This window comes from Parambassis ranga, chromosome 13 (genome assembly GCF_900634625.1).
Source record: "Parambassis ranga chromosome 13, fParRan2.1, whole genome shotgun sequence".
Lineage (NCBI taxonomy): Eukaryota > Metazoa > Chordata > Actinopteri > Ambassidae > Parambassis > Parambassis ranga.
In genome coordinates, this window is record NC_041033.1 from 4,710,756 (window position 1) to 4,731,570 (window position 20,815).

Below are 20,815 nucleotides of genomic sequence, written 5' to 3' on the forward strand. Positions count from 1 at the left end.
CTCCACACTGACTAGGTTTGGGGCCATCATGTAATCTCTCCTTTTCTTTCCTGTAGCGATGGCCGTTCTGTGTGTTTTCTTAGTTCGGGCACTAAGCCATTGTTGTGAGCAGTGGGAGATACAAACTCAGTGATGCAGGAGACGAGCTGGAGGAGGAAAAAAACTGGAGCCAGTCCAACTTAATTATAAAGAAATATGACAAGGGAGCCTAAAAGGGCTGTTGCAAAGATTAGCGCTTGGTTGCTTTTATTTTCTCATTGCCTGGAGTAATTGCAGTTATTAGGTGTCAGCACAAAACAAAATGTAATTGCATTTGGAGGAATTAATTAAGATCTCTGTTTATTTGTGAGGAGTGATACTGTCTGCAGCAGCCGGTGGACTTTTTTTCATTTCTTGCTTACATGTTATGGAGGAAAGCAGTGTTTTAGGCTCTTAATGTAACTACGCTGAATCTATTTGGAAACATTGAAACAATTAAACACACCAATGGTTGCCACAGCCACAGCAACAAAATACTGAAGCCTATCTGGAAAGAGTATTAGCAACACTGCAGTTGATCTCCTGATGTATGGAGATATGAAGCCATAAGAAGATTTTGGATGGGTATTTAAGGCATTAAAAACAACAACTTGTTTTTAGGTTAACAGACAGCATCTCACTGACTGATGAGAAGCTAGCCAAACTGTCAATCATGTCTGAGTGATGTTGAGCTGAATGCAGAATAACTTTATTTTGATGTGATGATCTCTATTTTGTAATAATCCAGTCATTTTCCTGGTTTGGGATTATTCATGTGTTATTTTAGTAAACCATCTTGCTGATTGTGTGCCCTGCTCTAGTTGTTTCTACCAGTGTATCATCACCTTCTCGCTGTGTATTTAAGCGTTGTGCTTCACTTTGACTTTTGTCTCAGTTTGTCTGTGTTCCTCACCCTTTCCCTGGTTTCTTGGTCAGGCTCCTGGCGTTTTTGACTTTGCACTTTGTTTGCTCCTCTTGCCTTTTTGCTGCATTTGATCTTTTCAGATTTTTATAAAACTTGTTTTGTGTTTTTTCAATGTATCATCCTGCTTTCTGTGTTTGGGTCCTTCAAACCGCCAAATTATAACACTAAATTAGATTCCTACTGTATAATGTATAATAAAAGTGTCTTATTGAATTTGACTTGTATGCAGATTATAATCACCTTTACAGGATGTGTGTGTGATGCGATGAAATCACATGGGATGCCTGCCTCTATGTTTACTGAGGATACTAATAGAAACTGAGAGTGCACACCAAACTCCTTTTATTTATTTATTTATTTATTTTTGAACTCTCTGTAATTTCAAAAGTAAAATTTGATGAAAATTTCAACTTTCTACCTTATAAATGTAGCTATATTGCTGCGCAACTGAAATCTTAAATTACCCTAGGGGAACCTCCGTCTGGGATTAAAGGGGATTAAATTATTTCTCCATCTCTATAAATGTTCCAGTGTGAAAAAGTAATTTCACCTAAATTTTGCATTACATTACATGTGCCATTATAAATGTTGATCAGAAGCCCTGTTTAGCTCTTTAGGTCTTTGAGAATACTGTCTTGCTGTATTAACCGTGACTACGGTGTAAACACATAGCAGCATTTCACCACCCCAGACTCTCTCACTCAGCAGGATGTAAACACGTGGGAGGAGATGATGAGAAATAGATGGTAACATTTTTAGGTACTTCATGTGTGCTACATACAGTGTCCACATGTCACTGCAAAAATAAAATAAGATCAGCCCTAGTTGTTTAAATATTTTCTCATTGCCTGCAGTAATTGCAGTTATTAATTTTCAGCAAGGGGTTTAATTACGTGGAAGCATTCAACACCTCTTTCTGATGTGTTATTGCACAACGCAGGATGTCTAAATGTCTTTGTGGAGCTGGCAGTTTTTTTTTTTTTTTTTTTTTTACCTGGAGTCGATTTGGAAGCTTAAAACACCTTATCTCCACACATATTTTTGAATGGACACCCTTTTACAAACTTGCCACCCTCAAGTAGTGTTTTACACTCTCTCCATATCTCATCCCCACTTAAGGCAATGTGTTGAACAGTCAGCAGTCTGTGAGAAAAACTTAATTTAAACAACATTTAGCAATGATGCAAGCTTAGCCATCATTAGCATAATGTATTCCTTGATAATCGGCATGCCTCCAGCTAAGATGACTCTGCTTCATCACCGGCAGCTTTTCCAGCGCGCATGTTACCGTGCACGTGTGCACTCACTCACACACACACACACTTCTGCTGTGATAGTTGAAGTTCTCGGCCCGCGGCTGTGCATCGAACCCAACAGGAGGGCGGAGAGTGAAACCCCACGGCTGTGCTGGAGGGGTCTACATATATTTAAAACAATCATGAATTTTAATGGTAACCCGCCAAGGGAGGCTGCTTTACCAGCCAGCCTCTCTCGCTCTTCCTCTCTTTTACACACATACACTCTCCGTTTTTGCATCTCTCTTTTCCCCTCATTCCCTTGGCAAAACCCAGGCAGAATTATTAATACATGACATGAAAATGTAAAAACTAGCCCCCGGTGGCGACAGTGAAGCAAAAATGGTGTATTAAAGGAAGTGGGAAAGGGGAAGTGACAGCAGAGAAAGGGAGAAACAGAGAGGGGAGCAGGAATAGGAGGTGTGGAGATCAATGTGTGAAAAGGGAATTATATATCAGTCAGACTGTGATGTCTGCTGTGTTGTCTTAGCACTTAACAGAAATGTCGAGGTGGGATAACACTCCTTAGAAGAGCTACAGCGAAAAAGAGGCAGTGTGAGGGGACTAAAGGAAACAAATGTAGGAATGTAGTAAGACAAGCGGGACAGACAAGCAGGGTGACAGTGAAAACAAGAAATAAAACAAACTGTGAGAACAAAAGGAAGCCTGTGTCTTACTGGACGGCTGTGGAGATGTGCAGGCGTCTGATGCCTGGTGTGGGAAACTGGCGAGAGTTTATGTAGGAAACCTTCCTCACGGCTGCGTTCATGTTTTCCAAGTCCTCTCCCTCCATCACCAGGATGGACTGAGCTGGGTTAAAGTGGAACTACAGGGAGAAAGACAACAGATGTTATCAGATTTAATACCACAAATAAGACACATGTAAAACTGTACGCTAATTGAGATGTGGTAGATCCGTTATCTGTGCAAAGCAATGTGTGTGAACATTATTAGTCATTCAGGTAGGTGAAATGTCTCAGAAACGAAGGTATTTCCCTTGTTTTAGTAATAAACACAAGGACTAGAACAACAAGGCACGGAAAGTTTAACCTGCTCCACCACCTGTGCAATATGTGATACAGGATTGTCTATGTGCTAATTTGATTAAACACTACAATTTGTGAAATCAACACTATAATCAGCTGTAGAAAATGTTAGCAATTAGATACTTACTTTTATACTTATACTTATTTTGTTGTGAAATATTCATATTTACAGGGTGTTGCAGGTTCTCCCGGTGCCTGCGTGGGTTTTCTCTGCGTACTCCGGCTTCTAAAGACGTGTGTTAGGTTAATTGGTGACTCTGGATTACCCGTCGGTGTGACTGTGACTGTGAATAGTTGTTTGTCTGCCAATGTTAGCCCTGCAATTGACTGGTGACCTGTCCCGGGTGTACCCCGCCTCTCACCCGTAGATAGCTGGGATAGGATCCAGCCCCCCTTGACCCTGCACTCTACAGGACAAAGCGGGTTCAGATGATGGATGTATGGGTGGTCATATTTAATTATTGTTGGCTAAAAATACATAAAGTACCATTACGTTCAGCTTGATGCAGAAGTGTAACAGCAACAATACAGCTTTCCCTATCAACCTCTACAGTGCAGGCTCTGGCTCCAATATATGCGTGAGTGAGATATTTTGGCTTCACTTTTGTACAATAGGCAGAAACTGCGGCATGTCGTCTATCTTTATTTACAGTCTATGTTTTGGATTTGGCCTTATTTGTGGTGTGTCAACAATCACGAGGGCTGCAGGAACCCAGCCACTGGATGATACAAAAACACCAAACTCCCTGTAAATAACAGAATAACAATGGAAGTCAGAGTTTGTATGTAAAAAAAAAAAAACAGCCCATCATTTTCAGGGTATAGATGTGCAGCTATCAGCTTCCCTTTACTTCTGCATTGGCCTCCACTAGCACTTTTTCTGTTTGTGTTGGACTGCAGTGCACGGTGTTTATTTCTCTCTCTGAAAAACAGTTGACCTTTAACCAACAAATTCATGAGCAGGAAGACCAACACAATAAGAGGATACAGAATAGCATCTTTGCATTTGAAGGTGAAGAGTCTTGGAAACATTCTCTGTGGGCTTGTTACAGTAAGTAACTGCTTTATATAGGCCTTAAGGTGCAGTGCAAGGTAAAGCTCTTATTAGATAGATATGGCTTTAAGTGTGGCATATCTCCATCGAATAAGATGATCTGATACACATACAGCAAGTGTGGGTGTTGTGAGACCTCGGGACATGTGTGAAAGGTGTTCAGCTGCTAGGCCTGCCTCACTGTACTGCAGTGTGAATGTATCTGTTTGCAGAGACTTGTTCGAATCAGGTAATCCATCAAAATGAACATCATGCCTGTGCTACATTGCCATGCAACAACAATGTCACTTTGACTAAAACAAAGAGATCTGATGTCCAGTGTGATGGATCACCTATCTTAAAGTACTAACAAATTGACTTTTGCGCTGTACTTCGATTGACTGAAACCTGCAGCTTAAAGGCAGAGAGAACAAAATGCAAAAGCATATATGTATATCTGAAAACATGAAAAAATAAAACACACTGCGAGGTCTATTTAAGTCAATGGGCGATAAAATAGTCAAATCTGCTCACTTTGGTTTGACAGAGGCAGAGGAGTGTGCTCTCCTGCAGGGTTTGATGCTAGAGATTTGAAGCCCTCCTTGTATTAAAGAGGGCTTCTCCGTGTCTGAGTGTCTTCCATTTGCTAAAACTGGGTCTCAGCAGCAGGTTGACACTTCAGCACACCATGGGGCTCTCCATACAGTCCTTCTCCTCTGTCATTTCCCCCCCCTTCACACCTTCCCTCCTCTTGCTGTCTCCTCTCATCGTCTGTTCTGTCACTGTACTTTCTGTCTATCTGCCTCTGCCTCCCTCCGTGTCTCCCTCCCCAGCCTGTTATTCTCCTTTGATTGTGCTGCGCCAGCCCTCCACCTGCTTGGTTAAGTGCTGTCCTTAAGCTTCCTGTGGACTTACTGGAGCCAGATGAGTGCACAGCTAAGAAGAAAATAAAATGGCTCTCAAAAGATAAACTGCACTGGCTCTAGAGAGGTTGTCCACCTCTTCTCTCCCATATCCTCCACCTCATCCCACCTTGTTTTCTCAAAAGTCTGACAAGCATCTCTTTATTGGCACCACAGCACAAGGAGCTCTATGGAAAGAGCTGCTGGATTTTGGAGCGAGAGAATAAGACGGAAGAGGGAAAGATATAAAAAGTGTTAAAGGAGCGGAGGGTGGGCAGCTGGTTGGGTGGGGGTAGGGGGGGTACCTTGAGTCTACACAAACCCTCATCCATCTTGTCTGCCCTCTATCTTCCACAGTGCAGGGAGATGGATTAGCTGAGCCAGTAAAGGAGGGGGAAAAGAAGAAGGTAGGAGAAGAGTTTCACGAAAGCCAGCTTGTGATTTAGCCATGGTGATTCAAAGAAATAGCATTTTTTTTTTCTGTCAACCGGGATCAAAATGTGTGTTTTTCTGGGTGTGCACACACCTGAGGAAAATGTATGTTGAATGCATACTCAGTATAGCTGGTGAGGTTTGTTTAGAAAACCTGCAGAAAGGAAAAGACTTACACCACTGAGATATCTTCCTGCAGCTGGTTGTGTTAGCTTAGCATTGAGCCATTTCAATCAGTGTACATATTAAGACTATTTTGTCAGGACAGTTGACATCAACGCCTGTGTTCTGTACTTGGTTGGTCTAAAATATTTTCACCTGTGTGCACTATACCTCTTCTTTCCTCCAAAACCAGCCATGCTTACAGAAGCAGCCACTATGCCTCAGTGTTCTGTTTCTGTTCTGAATAAAGTAGCAGCAGTCCTGCTGAAGAGTCTTATGTAACCACACTGCGTAGTGGCATTACTTCATCATCATCATCACATGTTGTGTAAATATGTAGCTAGTGTTGAGTGAAAATGAAAAACAGAAGTCTATGGAGTGGTGATCCTGCTGTTTTAAGTATAAGAACAATGTCTTCAAGATGGAGGTAATGAGCAAGGGCGCTGATTTATGTTATTTATGATGGTGGGTGCTAGCCGTGCTTGCGTGACTCCTTGCTGTTTTGATGTAGGTGCACACACACACACACACACACATACAATCACACATGCTCTCTTTCACACACAGTCTACATACTGTTAATGCTAGGGCGGTGGATGTTATAGGTATTTTTTACCACAGATTGGTCCCTTTTGTTGGCTAAATCACCCACTATGGTAGTTTTATCAGTAAGTGTCCGTCCAAACTTTTTCAGCAGTTTATTTGACAATGCAATGCATTGGTAGGTAGGTGGTCATTAGCAATGACAAGTGTAGGCTGGCAAACAGGGGTGCTCGGCAATCTCCGGAATTGGCTCCTAGGGTAATGACGGTGTTTCAGTGCTGTGCTAGAAGCTGAATAAAGAATGAAAAAAAGCGAAATAAAGTGTATTTTTGCATTTGAGTGAATGGGTGTGTGTAGTGTGGTGAGGAACTCTCATGCCCCCTTGTGGATTTTCTTGGTTCCTTCTGTTTTCCTCCTTTGTTTTGTTTGCCTCCTCCAGGTGCATTGGATCGGCTGGGTGGAGCCGTGGCTGGTACGTGCATGATGGCCGAAGTCACAGACTGATTGGGAGGCGTGGCTTTGGGATGAGCTCCGAGAGAACGGGGCTTGTGTTTACTTTCAAAATCTGGCTGACTCTCACTGAGTTTTCAAAATCTCCTACCCTACCTTTAAGCGCTGATCCTCCGTGGGTGCAGCGCCAGTTAACTTTTCCTCACGTAGTCAGGCAGCCACCAAACCTTTTTGCCTTTTGAAGCCAAGCCTTACTAATTACCTTTTCTTGTCTCAGGTCACCTGCCACGACGTGCAGCCGATCCTCGCCCTGGCTTTTTCGCCATGTGGTTGATTTTTGTTCCTCTTTATTATTAAAGACTGTTAACCTTACCTGCGCCTGGATCTCCTAAGTTAACTTTGATAGAAATCAACAATTTAGATGAACCAAAATTCGACTTCTAGACTTAGTCCGCTTCTGTGAATTTACCTCCTTTTGGTGTATCTTTGTTGTGATGTGTGTGTGTGTGCATGTGTGTACCTTTATATTCTTATCCAGGCTCTCGAGGGAGTTGATGTCTAGTCCCTCTTTGCAGGCCTGCAGACAGGAAATGACTTTCTGACTTTCAATCTTCCCTGGTCGGATGGTCAGTCCAGATAGGCTTCCCCGGAAGTACTGAGTGAACCACGGCTTGGTCACCTCCCCACCTACACAAACACACACACAATTGAAAATATATAAATATAGCAGCATTTTTTATCCAATTAATATACAGACTGTCTTCCTGCATGGGTAACAAGTGATGTGCAGTTGAGTTTAGGTTTGTCACATCATCAAACCAACAGTGACCTTGTCCAGCCTTTAATTATAATCCTGATGACCAAATTATGGTAGTAATTGGCCCAAAGATGCCTGTTGGATGTCCCCATTCTGCTTGAATATAAGGGTCCTGCTGTAAAAGTGCAAGCACTGCTCCACTGGCCCAACCAGGCTAAATAAAGGTAAGGGAAAAAGTCAACACATTTAAAGACTGTCCTCTGAACTCTGTAAAGGCCATACCAGCAAGAGGAGTCTCCACTCATTAGCTGAAAGGTTACTAGCTCTGGATACCAAAACCTTTCATTTCTCTGTCCATCCTCTGTTGCGCTTTCATTTTGGCAATCATCCACCAAAGCACTGAAATCATAGAACAGTCTCTGCATCTGACAACATTTGTCATAAAAATGAGAATTCATCAAAAACCTTTGAAGGATGAGCAATGACTCACAGACACGATGCATACCAAGGAACCAGCTTCTCTCTGCTAGTTGATCTGATCAGCCTCTTTGTACTTCTGTGCTCCCAAAAGTTTTCCCTCCTGCCAAACAACTTTGATAACCTCAACCTGTGCATATGGTGAACAGTCTGTGCGATCCATCTAACCTCTCTGAGCTCCAACAGTTTATTTCTGGTGCAGCCATTTCTGAGGATTCCTACTGAGTCTTTACAGTCTGGCTTACCTCTAAGACCCCCACACAGTCCAGCTCATGGTGCTAAATGCTCTGCCTGCAGTTCCCTACACATTTTAACACAAGATAAGCCCTACCACATGACAAAATTGTGCAGGTCTGTTGTGAGGTTGTTGCAGATAAGATTTATTGGTAATATGTGGGCACTGGGAGGATCTGTAGGTGACAGCAAACCAAGCACTGGTGGCAACAACTGTCCATGTTCACTAATGTCCATGTTTGCCTCTATCGTGAAACCACATTGTGTTAAAATGGTGTTTTTCACTCATTTATGCCCAGCTTCTTATTATAAGGCTGATCCTAGCTTTCATGCAAGGCAGGTTGTTGTATATGCAATCCACAGAGAGTGTGCAATAATGTAGTTGCAAGGACCCCTTCACAAGGCTCTCTGGGATGGTGGCCTACAGGAACAATAATAATGCCCTGCAATTCATCTCTAGACCTTTCACCCAGAACAGCAAGGTAATTGGTTCTGTCAAGTTAGAGTAAACAAATCTTAAGACAGATCTAAGCTAGAATGTATGATAGAATTCTTTTTAATCAGACCTGTGTCTTGTGTTTTTACCTTGACATGTTTCAACTACTTCCTGCAGTCTTCCTCAGAAGTCACATGATGTTACGTGACGTGTCTGCCACGAAATCGAAATAAGGAAGCGGGCCAATAGGACAATGAACCGGGACGAGGGAACTTTTACACTGTCCCACACCTGGAACACTGTCCTGAGGAGACCAGACTGCTGTCCCACACCTGGGACACAGCGATGAGGAAGCCGGACTACAGGTGGCGCTGTTCCCCCACTACCTGGAGTAGTGGGAGAATGGCGCCACAACCTGCATAAGATCAGCTGGCAGACACGTCACGTAACACCATGTGACTTCTGAGGAAGACTGCAGGAAGTAGTCGAAACATGTCAAGGTAAAAACACAAGACACAGGTCTGATTAAAAAGAATTCTATCATAGTTCATAAATAGGTGAAGACCAAATGAACCTTATCGAAATAAGCTAGAATGTGTTGATTGCTTTAATCTATAGCTGTAGAAGACAAAAGAGCAGCCCATAAGATAGGTGCAAAAGCAGTCTACTGATGTACACAAGATCTCCTCCTAATTCCAAGACCTAATAGAAGAATAGGCAGCTCATTTGAAAGGACAAGAATTCAAGGGTTGACCCTTCACTTAATTCTCTGCCACTGATGCAGGCACATCCATCACTGCTCCAAGTGATGGCATCTTTGTTCTGAAAGGCTCAGTCAGCACAGATGGAGACACCACTGACCACTGGAGGCACTTTATCATGACTTACTTTCCTGGTGTGAAAATGTGACAGAAATGGAGTGCAGTCAGCGCAGCCATTCAAGTTAGTATCCTCCCTGTGATTGCTGACCTGCAGCTTCACTGTGCACAATGACTAGTCAGATAGAACTCCCTTATCACCCATGGGGCAGACAACAGTCCAACCAGTTGATGTGATCTACCCAGGGGATCTTATCAACCCAGTGGCTTGTCATCTGCTCGCCTGCCTTCCAATGGTGCAGACTTTTTTTCTTGACTGGGCAAATGGAGGGAGGGGGACAGACATAAAAAAATCCTGTCACCTGAATTCTCCCTTTCATTTGAACCTGTCTCTACTTTGTAAAGTCCATGAATTCAGGTCTAGCCTCCTCAGTCTGATGCACCTGCACCCATGTTACTGGGATCATTTTTGGAATGCCCAGAAGGAAGCAGAATGTTTGATGTTTGACTCACATTATACTTTATGTCTTGCCTAGCCATTTACTAAACACCTCACCCAAAGTGCAAGTGTCAAAGCTGCACTGCCTATGACAGTAGTGACACTGAATTTAATCAGTGTTTATAGAGCTTTGGTGCTATAAAATCCCTTGGAGAGCTTGACTTGTCAGCATGATAGCCAAGAAAAGGTGTGTAAGCCGGTAGAAGTTTGCATTGGTTAAGCCTAACCAAGCCAAAGCCAGGCGACTGTTGTGGCTTATATTGTTCAGTAAATTCAGTCCTATTTGTGCATGGATGCATTTTGTTATCAAAAAAAGTGGAATGTTGGTTTTCCAACTCTCATTTTAGTTCAGCACATTATCCACACCCGCTTTGCATAGTTAAAACTCCTTCTAAGTGCTTGCTGATCCGCTGCCAAGCAGCACACAGTCAGGTAAGTTTCATCTATCTCATAAAACCATAAGGTTACATTTGGATTCAAATTGACTGAACTATTCCAAACTCATTCTTTCCTTATTTCTTCATGCTTCACCTGCTCTTCCTCTTTAACTCAGTTACTATTTGCTCCCCCTCTTCTTGCTCCCTCTTAAGACGTCCACCTATCCACTTAGTCCCACCCTGACAGATGTTATCAATTTAGGACGTGACTCAAGAAACCATTAAGGGTCCCAGGCAGGGGATAAAAAAAGAAAAGCAGAGGAGAGGGGATTACTGAGAGGCTGTGGAGCGGGAATGATACGGGTGATAAAACCGCTGATCATTCCACTTTACAGAGACTGGTCTTTACGTGCTGTCAGCTCCCTGTGCAGCCCTCATTGCACTATAGATCTTCATCCACCTTTATTTGCGTCATTTTCAAAACAGCAACAGATGTGAGATGAGAGTGGAGGGTAAGCTGGAAATAAGGATGTTATTTAGGTCTAAGTGTGAGACATAGTCCTTACTGGCTGTGTGATTACCCGTGCGTTTGTGTGTATCAACACCTGCACGTCTATATTCATTTAATAAACTGCATAAAAAGATATATTTATCTTAAATGTATACACGTGTGATATCAGCATGATCAGCATCTTCCACCTGCTGTGATGATGGAGACAGAGAAGCAGTGGGAAGGATGAGCGTGATGGACTTTGCTATCTGTCTGTTACACACCTCTGACCATGAACACGCTCTGCTGGGTCAGAGGGTAAATATAGGCTGACTGTCTGAGAAGTGCACAGCCAGCACTTATTGTCTGAAGGAAGGATGGAAGGAAGGAAGGAAGTGAAAATGTGCAAATGGCTTCTTTGAGTTGAGTTGGATTTCCTACTCTACTGTGAAATCAGAGAAACCTCATCAATGTCAGACTCCATGATGGCTGCATCAGCAGTAAAAGCTGCAGTAATTGGTGCTTCTGAGCACATCTGTAGGTTGATGATTCTTTAACTCAGTCACACACACTGTTTGACTTATTTTAGATTTTATTAAAACATCTTGGTTTTCTAACTTTGTGTACTGCAGTCAGCTGGGATGTGGCATCATCTCCAACTCTGACCCCCATTGTCTGTAAAATGGAACATCACATCGGTTCTCATCATGTTAACAGTGACTTTACTGTTGACACTCATTTTATTAATTAATTATAGATAATGTTTAGACACAAACCTGTCCTGCCGTCTGTACTTAACTTGATTTGAGCAGGTTTAATTACACATTTTACAGACTGATTGGTGAACTAAAACCTCGTCACAGTCCAGTAGTCTGGGGTCTTTGGATAAACACATGAAACATGATATTTCTAGGTTAAATTAATTTGCTGTGGTCAGAACAGAATCTATTGCAATGAGACAATGCTGACTGGCTGGTTAAGTGTTATGAACCATGAAATGAAATCATTAAACTGAATTAAATAGTGCAGAATATTCATTGTGCTGTTTATAGCTGACAAATACTTACTCTGCTATTAAAGCTCCTGTCTGAGTTCTATATCACCATCTGACTGCTTCTCCGCACAGCCAATCAGCAAGAGATAACCACTGCAGCAGTGTTCACTTTCTTTTCTTTTGTTCTGAAAACACTGGAGCTTCAATAGACAACAAATGAGCCCATCTTTGCAACATGTTTGCAATCAACATGCTGGACACTTAAAGCTCCCTGCTTTGAAAAGGCAATCTGCTGTAGCTAATGGCTTATGTTAAGATTTCGATATCGCCTTTACAACTCTTAACAGAGGCTTAGCCCCATCTAGAAAAGCAGACGTAGTCTCTGAACTCCCTTTTTCTATTCAAGGCCCTTTAATCCTCCTAAAGGCATACACTGTTCAATGAAAGAAATGGGACAGGAGGGGGAAGAAGAAGAAGAGGAGGAGGAGTAGTGCAGGTCAATGCTACGGATAAAAGCGACACAAGATGACCTCCTCCTGCTCCCACGCAGAGGGATATCTTTATCTGAGGCTATAAGCATCACTGAGCAGTCTCATTTAGGCTATCAAATCAACGATATGCTGTACTGTGTGAAAAAAGCGCCCTTTCTTCTACCCTTGTGCAATTAGCGGCAGCTATCAGTTTAGAGGACAGTTTAATTGTACGCCTTCATTCAGACACATTCCATCGTTTGTCAAAGGCAGCCTAAGTGCTCTTCTTAATTACATTGTTCATTCAAGGCCAAAGAACATGTTCCACACTCTCTGATTCTCTGAGCAGCGATACTTCAGCAATATGGTTCTTAAACTTTTTTCAAGAAGCAGCAGAATATCACCAATTCCACAAATTACTTCCACTTTTTACTTTTTTTAGTGGACATGAAACAATCATCATCTTCATCATCACTATCATCAGTTCTGCCCGCTCACCTTGCCAGCAGGCACCGACTGTAAGCTGCACATCGATCTGCGAGCGGTGTATGGGCCAGTCATCTGTGACCAGGTAGGGGTCGTAGGTCACGCCGTCCACATAGAGCGTCACCACCGGGAACTCCACGTTGATGACGTAGTAATGCCACTCTTTATCACATATCTGGAAAAGAGAAAACAAGATACTATCATTTCCAACACAGCACAACAGCTGTAGGTTCATTTGAGTAGGTAAATACGAAAACCATCATGATGAATGTCATTTTGAAACTTCCTCAGATCGGACACAAGGCTCTCGGTGAACAGATTAGATCAAGGCCCTGTGACCTCACATAATCATACTTTAGTTATGACAAACTTTCAAAGAAATGGCTGAGGATAAAACATGGACATAGTGGCATCTTACAAGTACAAAGGTCAAATCACTTTCTTATATAATACAAATTGTCACAGTGTTACATATCACTCCTAATGGTCAAAAATGAGCCTGGTCTTTGAGATTGGAACAGGAACATTATAATGCTCTCAATGCCAATAGAAATTGTATGCATGGACTTCTTTCCACCATTCTACACCCAGCTATCGAATCACTGCACAAAAAGCAAGTACGTTTCTTTTGTGTAAACCTGATGTAACAGCTACTTCATATAGCAATGAATGAAGAGTCAGACTGAGGTCTCATAAAGAGCAGAAGCACTGGTTCGAAGGTACAGGAAGCGACTCACTGCCAATAACAGAAGCCTCAGTAGCTGTCCTTGAAAATGACGCCATGCACAATTTGCTACTTATGCAAGCTTGCAGTGAATAGTAGTCAGCTAAGTACCCATACCTGGCACATGGATTATCTATGAAAACTGGTGTTTTAGAGACAGAATGTGAGTGCAATGAGTCAGTGTCTATTAATGGTGTCCTGGAAGAACAAGAAAAGAAGATGAACAGCAGCCTGATGATTATTGGCTGCACGTTCTCTGCTCAGATGAAACTAAAACAAATGAGTTTGGACAAGATGTAGTCCAGCAGCTTTTGACCACCACAGTGACTGCAAAGTGCTGATGCTGAAACATGGAAGTCACTTGAGTGGAGATGACATTTGTGTCCTCTGTTTGAAAAGATATGTCTGAATCTCAAGAAGTGTAGCAGGAGAGGAATATTTCATCCCACAAGAAATCCTACAAGAGTTTGTAATGTACAAAAAAAAAAGTTGCACGTCTGTACGTGTACAAAGTACATCATCCTATTAAAATGAAATGTAGAGCAACAAGGAAGTAACAGCTGAGAAGAATCATGTGAGGATTCAATCTGTCATTAAAAATAAAGGCGGATATTCACAATAGTAATGTAGATTTGGTTATAGTTAGTTCTTCTAATTTAATTGGTCAAAAACTGCTATACAGATTAGTTAGTGTCATTTTTTGGACTTTTTTTTATAAAAACACCATTATAAACAGATTTGTACATGTGTGTGTGTATGGAGTCAAATTAGTAGAGGTGTGATGTGTTTGTATTTTCTGACACTTCACTACAAGGTTACTCAACCTTTATCAATAAAAACCATTGACAGTAAAACTATGGACAGAGCTTTCATGACGTCACCATTTTGGGGGTCAGTGGGAGGCTCCGGGACGCTCTGACCGCCGCCATGTTGGCAGAGTCACGTCTGCCAAAATTCCAAATATGGACAAAGAGGGGAAGCACGAGCGGAGTTTAGGGGGGCGGGTGATCGTGGGAGCAGGAAACTCGCGCTGTGATCCAGCAACCATCTGTAAAGGCTGTAGGCTGTAAACATGTTAATTTCTGCTGTGAAGTCGGCCATTTTAACATGGGAGTCTATGGGAAATAACTCGCTTCTGGAGCCAGCCCCCAGTGGTTGCGGCATGAATTACAAGTTTTGCTATAGACACAACACTTTCTAATTAAAACTCTAATGTGTATTTTAAGCTGTAAGAAATAAAAAAAGATTGCAATTATCATTATTGTACCAATCATACAATACATTTGTTGTAATTTAGAAAATCAGATGTCCTCCTTCACCTCCAGACATATTTTTGTGCCAGTGCTGATGAGCATGTGTGGTACGGCCTCCCATTCAGCAGGATTTTGTTTTCTATCACAGCTTGCATTTTAACATTCATTCTTAGCTTGGAAAGTCAAATCTACTCATTTATTTCCACTGTGCTAAATGCTCAGTGAAATGCATTAGTGCATCGCCTGTTTAACCTTCTTCTGAAAAAGGCTCTGTTGTGTCTCTCTTCAGCATGCTTGACTATCTACCCTGCCTCACTCTGCATTTTAATTAATTGCAGCAGCCCACTTGTTTCTGTCCGTCTGTCCCTGCCTCCTCTTTTCTCCGCTTTAGGCTTTACGCTGCAGCTTTAAACAGTGCCAACACGCATCGGGGCCGCGCCTCACCTCTCCCTCTCAGCCCCTCTGATACAACCTGGGACAGCCTGTGAACACTTAGCCTTGGGTAACCTCCCTCTCTAATGAAGAGTGCGCTGCAGCCTGCTTATTAATACCGTGCTAGTGCAACAGATGGGAGTTCTAATCAATCTGGTTCATTTTCCCTGTTATTGAGGTGCGAGATTCAACATCTGGCCTTTTGGTGATCATTCTGCACAGCTGCCTAACACATATGCAGCATGTCGATCTGCTGAGTCGGTGCTGTGGGGATAATCTGCTTGTGGTTTTAGATAGGGGCTGCAGATGTGATTGAAACTGATGGGATTGACTTCGATTAGCCAGTTAGGATGTGAGGACATGCATAAGAATGTGCAAACACAATTCGACGCTATCCATTGTGTATACAGGTTGTCTAGATATGAGATTTTGCATCACATTTGTTGGATCTTCATTTTTTTTTTTCCTCCTCACTTTGAATCTCATTATTCCGCGGCCCGATGTAAGGCAACTTATGTACGTTGGCGTGCACACACACACACACTAATCCCCCTGACATTTACACATGCAGACTATCTCTCTCTACCACTTCGTCCCGCTTTCTGCTGTTCAGTATTTCAAAGGGAGCTCAGGCCCATATGGGATCTGAGCGCCTGGTGGTGACTTCCTCTTGCAGGCTTCAAAGGTGGAAATGGTTCTTGCCCAAGAGGAGCCTGCTTGAGCGGGGTTGAGATGTCAGATGGAGATCTCTCTGGGGGGGACATGTGGAGAGAGGGAGGGAATAACATGGCCACACATGTGAATGGAAGGCAGAGGAGGTGAAGGGGGGGCTTACAAATGTGATCTAGTTGTTAACTAGCATAACAAAGGAGGCAGAGTGTCTGATGAAGCTGGATCAATTTTTGGTGCAATGCGATTAATTGGCCAATCGCTGTGTTGCCAGATTTATTGTATGTTTCAATGAGAAGAAAAAAAATAATAATAATTTGATTATATTATTATATATTGTCTGTTAAGGATCAAATATTTGTAACCAGGCAAGTTAAGATGTAAAATTCTTTGTCATGCTCTCTATTGTAAGATGTTTCAAATGATATTTTAGAATGCCTTTTCTATCATCAAACAGAACCCCCGCTCTGAATGTAAATGTGATTCTTTGATGTGTGATGATGTCTTGTTCAAGACTATATTCCATGCAACCAATGAAGAAAATAACCCAGTTTTGCATTATTGAAAACCCAGTAACACTTTATAACAAAGCAATCAATTTACAGTGTACATTTATTTCAGGAGCCAATAAAACGCTTGCAGTTCCACTACTAATATTGTCCTCTGTCATCTTAATGTCTGGTTATGTTAAATAACTGTTTTCTCTCTCTCTTTCTCTAGTTAAAATAAAACAGTACGGCACAATAACCCAATAAATGCAAAAAGAGATATTTCACTCCAGCAGCTGTTAAAGCAAAGATTATTAAACACTGCAATCACACAACAAACGCTGACAGAGCAGCTAACCTACAGATTACAATTAAATGTAGTCTGGTTGATGGAGATGGCACAAGTGTTTGGCATCTTGTCAGAAAAATGATTAGGGCTCGAGAGAACAGATGCACTGCTTTTCATGGAGAGATGCCAGCTGGACACAGAAACTTTGTGTGTGTGTGTAGGAGGTAAAATCAGTATCCATTACAAAATCTCAGAAATGGAAATAATGGGCTGTCTACTGTGGCACAAGCTCAACATCTGAATAAAGCCACAGGCCACTCGTGTGTGTGTGTGTGTGTATACATGCAGCGTGAGCCTGTCTGGGTAAGAAAGAATGAGTGATTCCACCAGAATTCATTTGTAATAACACCAACCCACAAAAAGTCACATACATGAATGCAAAGACATCAATCCAGCTCCCATTAAGTGTCAACTTCAAAAAACTTCAAAGCTGAAGTTAAAGTTTAGGAGTGCACTGCTGGCTCGCCTTGCTTATAAAAGCAAAGCAAAAAGTTTTGTATTCCCCAATCCCTCCACTTTCCCGTGTCTCAGCCTGATGCAAATTGACAGACGGAAGGAATAAATGAAATAAATAACCACACAAACAAAGGAGAGGGAGGATGTGAAACAACCAGAGGACAAAGAAAAGAAAGCGAAAGAGAGGTAGAGAACGGAAGCATCACACATCAAAGGTCCCTCGTCATCTCTTGGGGCGCTCAAAGGCGGGAAGAAAACAAAATTGCTATCTGCCCCCTCTCCTCCATCTCACTCTCTTTTTCTCTCCGCAGTTTATTTGGTCGCTTTTCTTCTTTCCCTGTCTTTCCATTAGAACTTGACTGTGGGAGTTGTTGCCTCAAGTCCTTTGGAGTTGAAAGTCTTTAAGAGATCTGTCACCCAAGCCAACCTTTTAACTTCAAACAAGAGATGGAGAAACAAGATAGAGAAGGTGGAGAATGAAGAGAGATGAGGTGATCTGGGATCGTAAGGTGGCGACGCAGACAGATGACAGAGAGGGAGGAGGAAGAGGAGAGGCTGGAGATTAAGGACAGAGAGGAAGGATATAAAAGACTTTAAAAAGGAAGGTGGGAGGGAGAGGTAAAGAGAAATGTCTACACTTCAGGAAACTCTTAGAAACACAAATTATCTGGGAATGTAGTAAGTGATTTACTTTGCTGCAGAGTTAATAGTGAAAACACTGGATTTCTGTGCTACAGATTTTTTTTGTTGATGATATTCATGTATTCGTATATATTGATAGTAGATTGGAAATAAAAAATATAGACAGGCTGAACCAAGGTAATTCTTAACATATAATGTTGTATGAGTGAGGAGACAGAGACAGAGACAGGGAAAGAGGAAATAAAAAGATCTAGAGGGATGAAGGAAAAGGGGGGGGCGCTATAGGGCAGGCTGGAGGAAGGATCTACAACAGAGATTGATGAGCATTAGAAACAAGGTGACTTTACAGAGCGATAGGGAGGAGGAAGAGGAGGAAGAGGAGGTACCAGGGAAGGAATGAGAATGCTACACTGCAGGCAAATTGGGAGCAGTTGTATACAATAAAGGGTTTGGACTGGTTGGGAGATTGGATGGTAGTGTACCAAATGAACCTGGAAATGATAACATCACAACAAAAAAGGACATCAGTGTAACACCGCTTTGTATTGTTACAGTAAATTCCATGTTCAATGCTTGGCAGGTGTATCAGTGCAATGGTGCCAGGCAGCAGTTCAATAGTATCAATTACACATTATTATGTGGAATTATTGTATTATAGGATTTTAAGGGTAGGTGTAAACACACCAGGTGTTTTTCCACTGCAGGAACTAATGAGCCATTTTGAAGCTGCCTGCACCTTTGTGCATGTTTTTAATGGAAGGTCCAGAAACAGGAGCTCTTCCAGGATTGTTTTTAGGGAGAAAAACTGGTACTTCTGAGCCACTTTAAAAAAAAGTGGGACTGGTGCTTCCTTTCAGTTAAAGGTAGGGTAGGAGATTTTGAAAACTCAGTGTCAGTGTCAGTGTCAGAGTCAGCCAGATTTTGAGAGTAAACACACGCCCCTTTCTCTCGGAGCTCACCCCGAAGCCACGCCTCCCAATCAGATGGACGTGCATTACCTGAAGACGAGATCGGATTGTAAAGAGAAGTTACACTAATTGAACAAAAAGTGCATCAGAGTGAAATCTCCTACCCTACCTTTAAAAACTGAAGTAAACAAATCTATCCATGGCAATTTTAAGTAGGGGAAACAGTTCCTGCTTCCTTCCTCATATTTCCTGTCTCTCATTTTGTAAGAGTAGAGGAAAAATCTGGTTTCCACTGAACAAAAGTCTCAAATAATATATTCAGTATCATGTGTCTGTCTGGTTGTAAATAGGGTTGGTGTTTTTTCACTTTTTTAAGCTAACAAAAAACTTTGTATTGGTCCCCAACATCTTTATATTGTAATTATCTGCAGAAACTCTCACTGCTAAAACAACACGCTCAACAAATTGTGTACACATTAAACATGTTGTCACCAACTCTTGTCTAACAATGTGATGAATGATGGTATCGTTAAAGCAACAGCTCTCATGCAGGCCAGTTTTTCTGGCCTTAGAAACACTTAGCCTCCAGGTTCATTAGCAAAAGTGCTGTTTGCTAACACATAATTGCCATAAATCATCGTCAGCACCGTGTCAACATGGAAACCATTATCATGTCAATTGTAAGCTTCCAAAAATGAATGTCTGTCTGAGAGCCTATAATTACAAAAATAGAAGAAACAATTAAAAGACAGTGATAGGAGAGGAACAGTACAAGAGAGTGGGGGTGTGTGTATAGAAATTTAACTGTGTGTGTGTGCATATATGAAATGTACTTGAAGGTGACTATGAATTACCGGCTGGCAAAAGTGACTAATTAGAGTAGCAATTATACAGCCGCTCCCGGCAGAGACCGAGAGTCAACAGCCAAATGACCTCTCCACAATCCCATAATGGGCCATACACACAAATAGACACAGACACACACACACAGACACACATGCACTGTTTTTTTAGGCTACACAGTCATTTCAGCGAGACTGATCACATTGACTTTCTGACCCTGCTGGATTTATATAGAGCAACAAAAAATATTATCATTGTGGGGATTGTGGATGGTTTAAAATACACGCAGTGTCATCTGCACGGACTGCTGGCTGCTCGTCTTCTTCTTCTTTTAATATGTATGATGCTTTCCTTAGTCAGAAAAGACTGAAGCGATGTATTGTTTACTCTCACTTGTAAACATGAAAAGGAGTGGAGGTCTTGCATGAACAGTTATGTTAATCCACTTTCTAGTGATCACGGAGCAGACAGACCACTGGGTGTGGACAGCAGGCACAATGCATTTCTTCCCATTGTATGTAGGTACTTTTTCAGCCCATCATTAGGAATAAAATATTATTTGTCCTTGGTGATTGAAAAGACAAGCTCAATGTTGTCCATAGTGAAAGGTGAAATGTGTGCCACTGTTTAGGATCTTTTTTGTTAACAAGTCTAACATTTTTCCATTCTTTCCTCATATTGCTGTAACTCCTTTGTATACAATTAAACATGGTTTAAAACAATAGAGATGGATTCTCATAATGCATCAAGAAATTGCAATACTCTCCTTCCTACTTGTGCCCATATAAATAGCTTTAATTAATATCTGAATGTGTTGCATGAATGACGGAATGATTGTCTCAGTGGTGCTTAAATATTCCTGACATACTGGATGGATAGGCATGGCTTCTTATCTTTAGATTTCATGGAGATTTTATAACATATAGGCCTGTAAACCTGTAGATGCTGTTTGCTGAATTGTGTAAAGTTTTTTTGTGACTAGTCATAATGAGGCCTTCAATATCTTCAATACTTTATTCTGGACAGCCCAATTTGCTATGTTGTTATTGTCTCAGTCAACTCACACAGATATATGATACACATATACATTTATATTGCTGGACCTGCTCTACTTTCTTTAGTTTTGATCTATCTATCTATATCTATTCAGCGTGACTCACGCTTTCAAAGGACACCGTTAGTTCTGTATCAATTATGGACTGCTGTC

At 41.8% G+C, this 20,815-nt stretch overlaps 1 protein-coding gene across 1 annotated transcript in view; it reads right to left on the bottom strand.

Annotated features, from left to right (window-relative positions):
* The window catches only part of LOC114445041 (calsyntenin-2-like), a 219,611-nt gene that overhangs the window by 13,651 nt on the left and 185,145 nt on the right, over nt 1–20,815 (bottom strand). The window contains exons 9-11 of the mRNA XM_028419985.1: nt 12,857–13,019; nt 7,327–7,493; nt 2,916–3,064 (exon numbers count right to left, since the gene is read on the bottom strand). Of these exons, the coding sequence (XP_028275786.1) occupies nt 2,916–3,064; nt 7,327–7,493; nt 12,857–13,019 (479 nt within the window). The remainder of the gene's footprint in view (nt 1–2,915; nt 3,065–7,326; nt 7,494–12,856; nt 13,020–20,815) is intronic.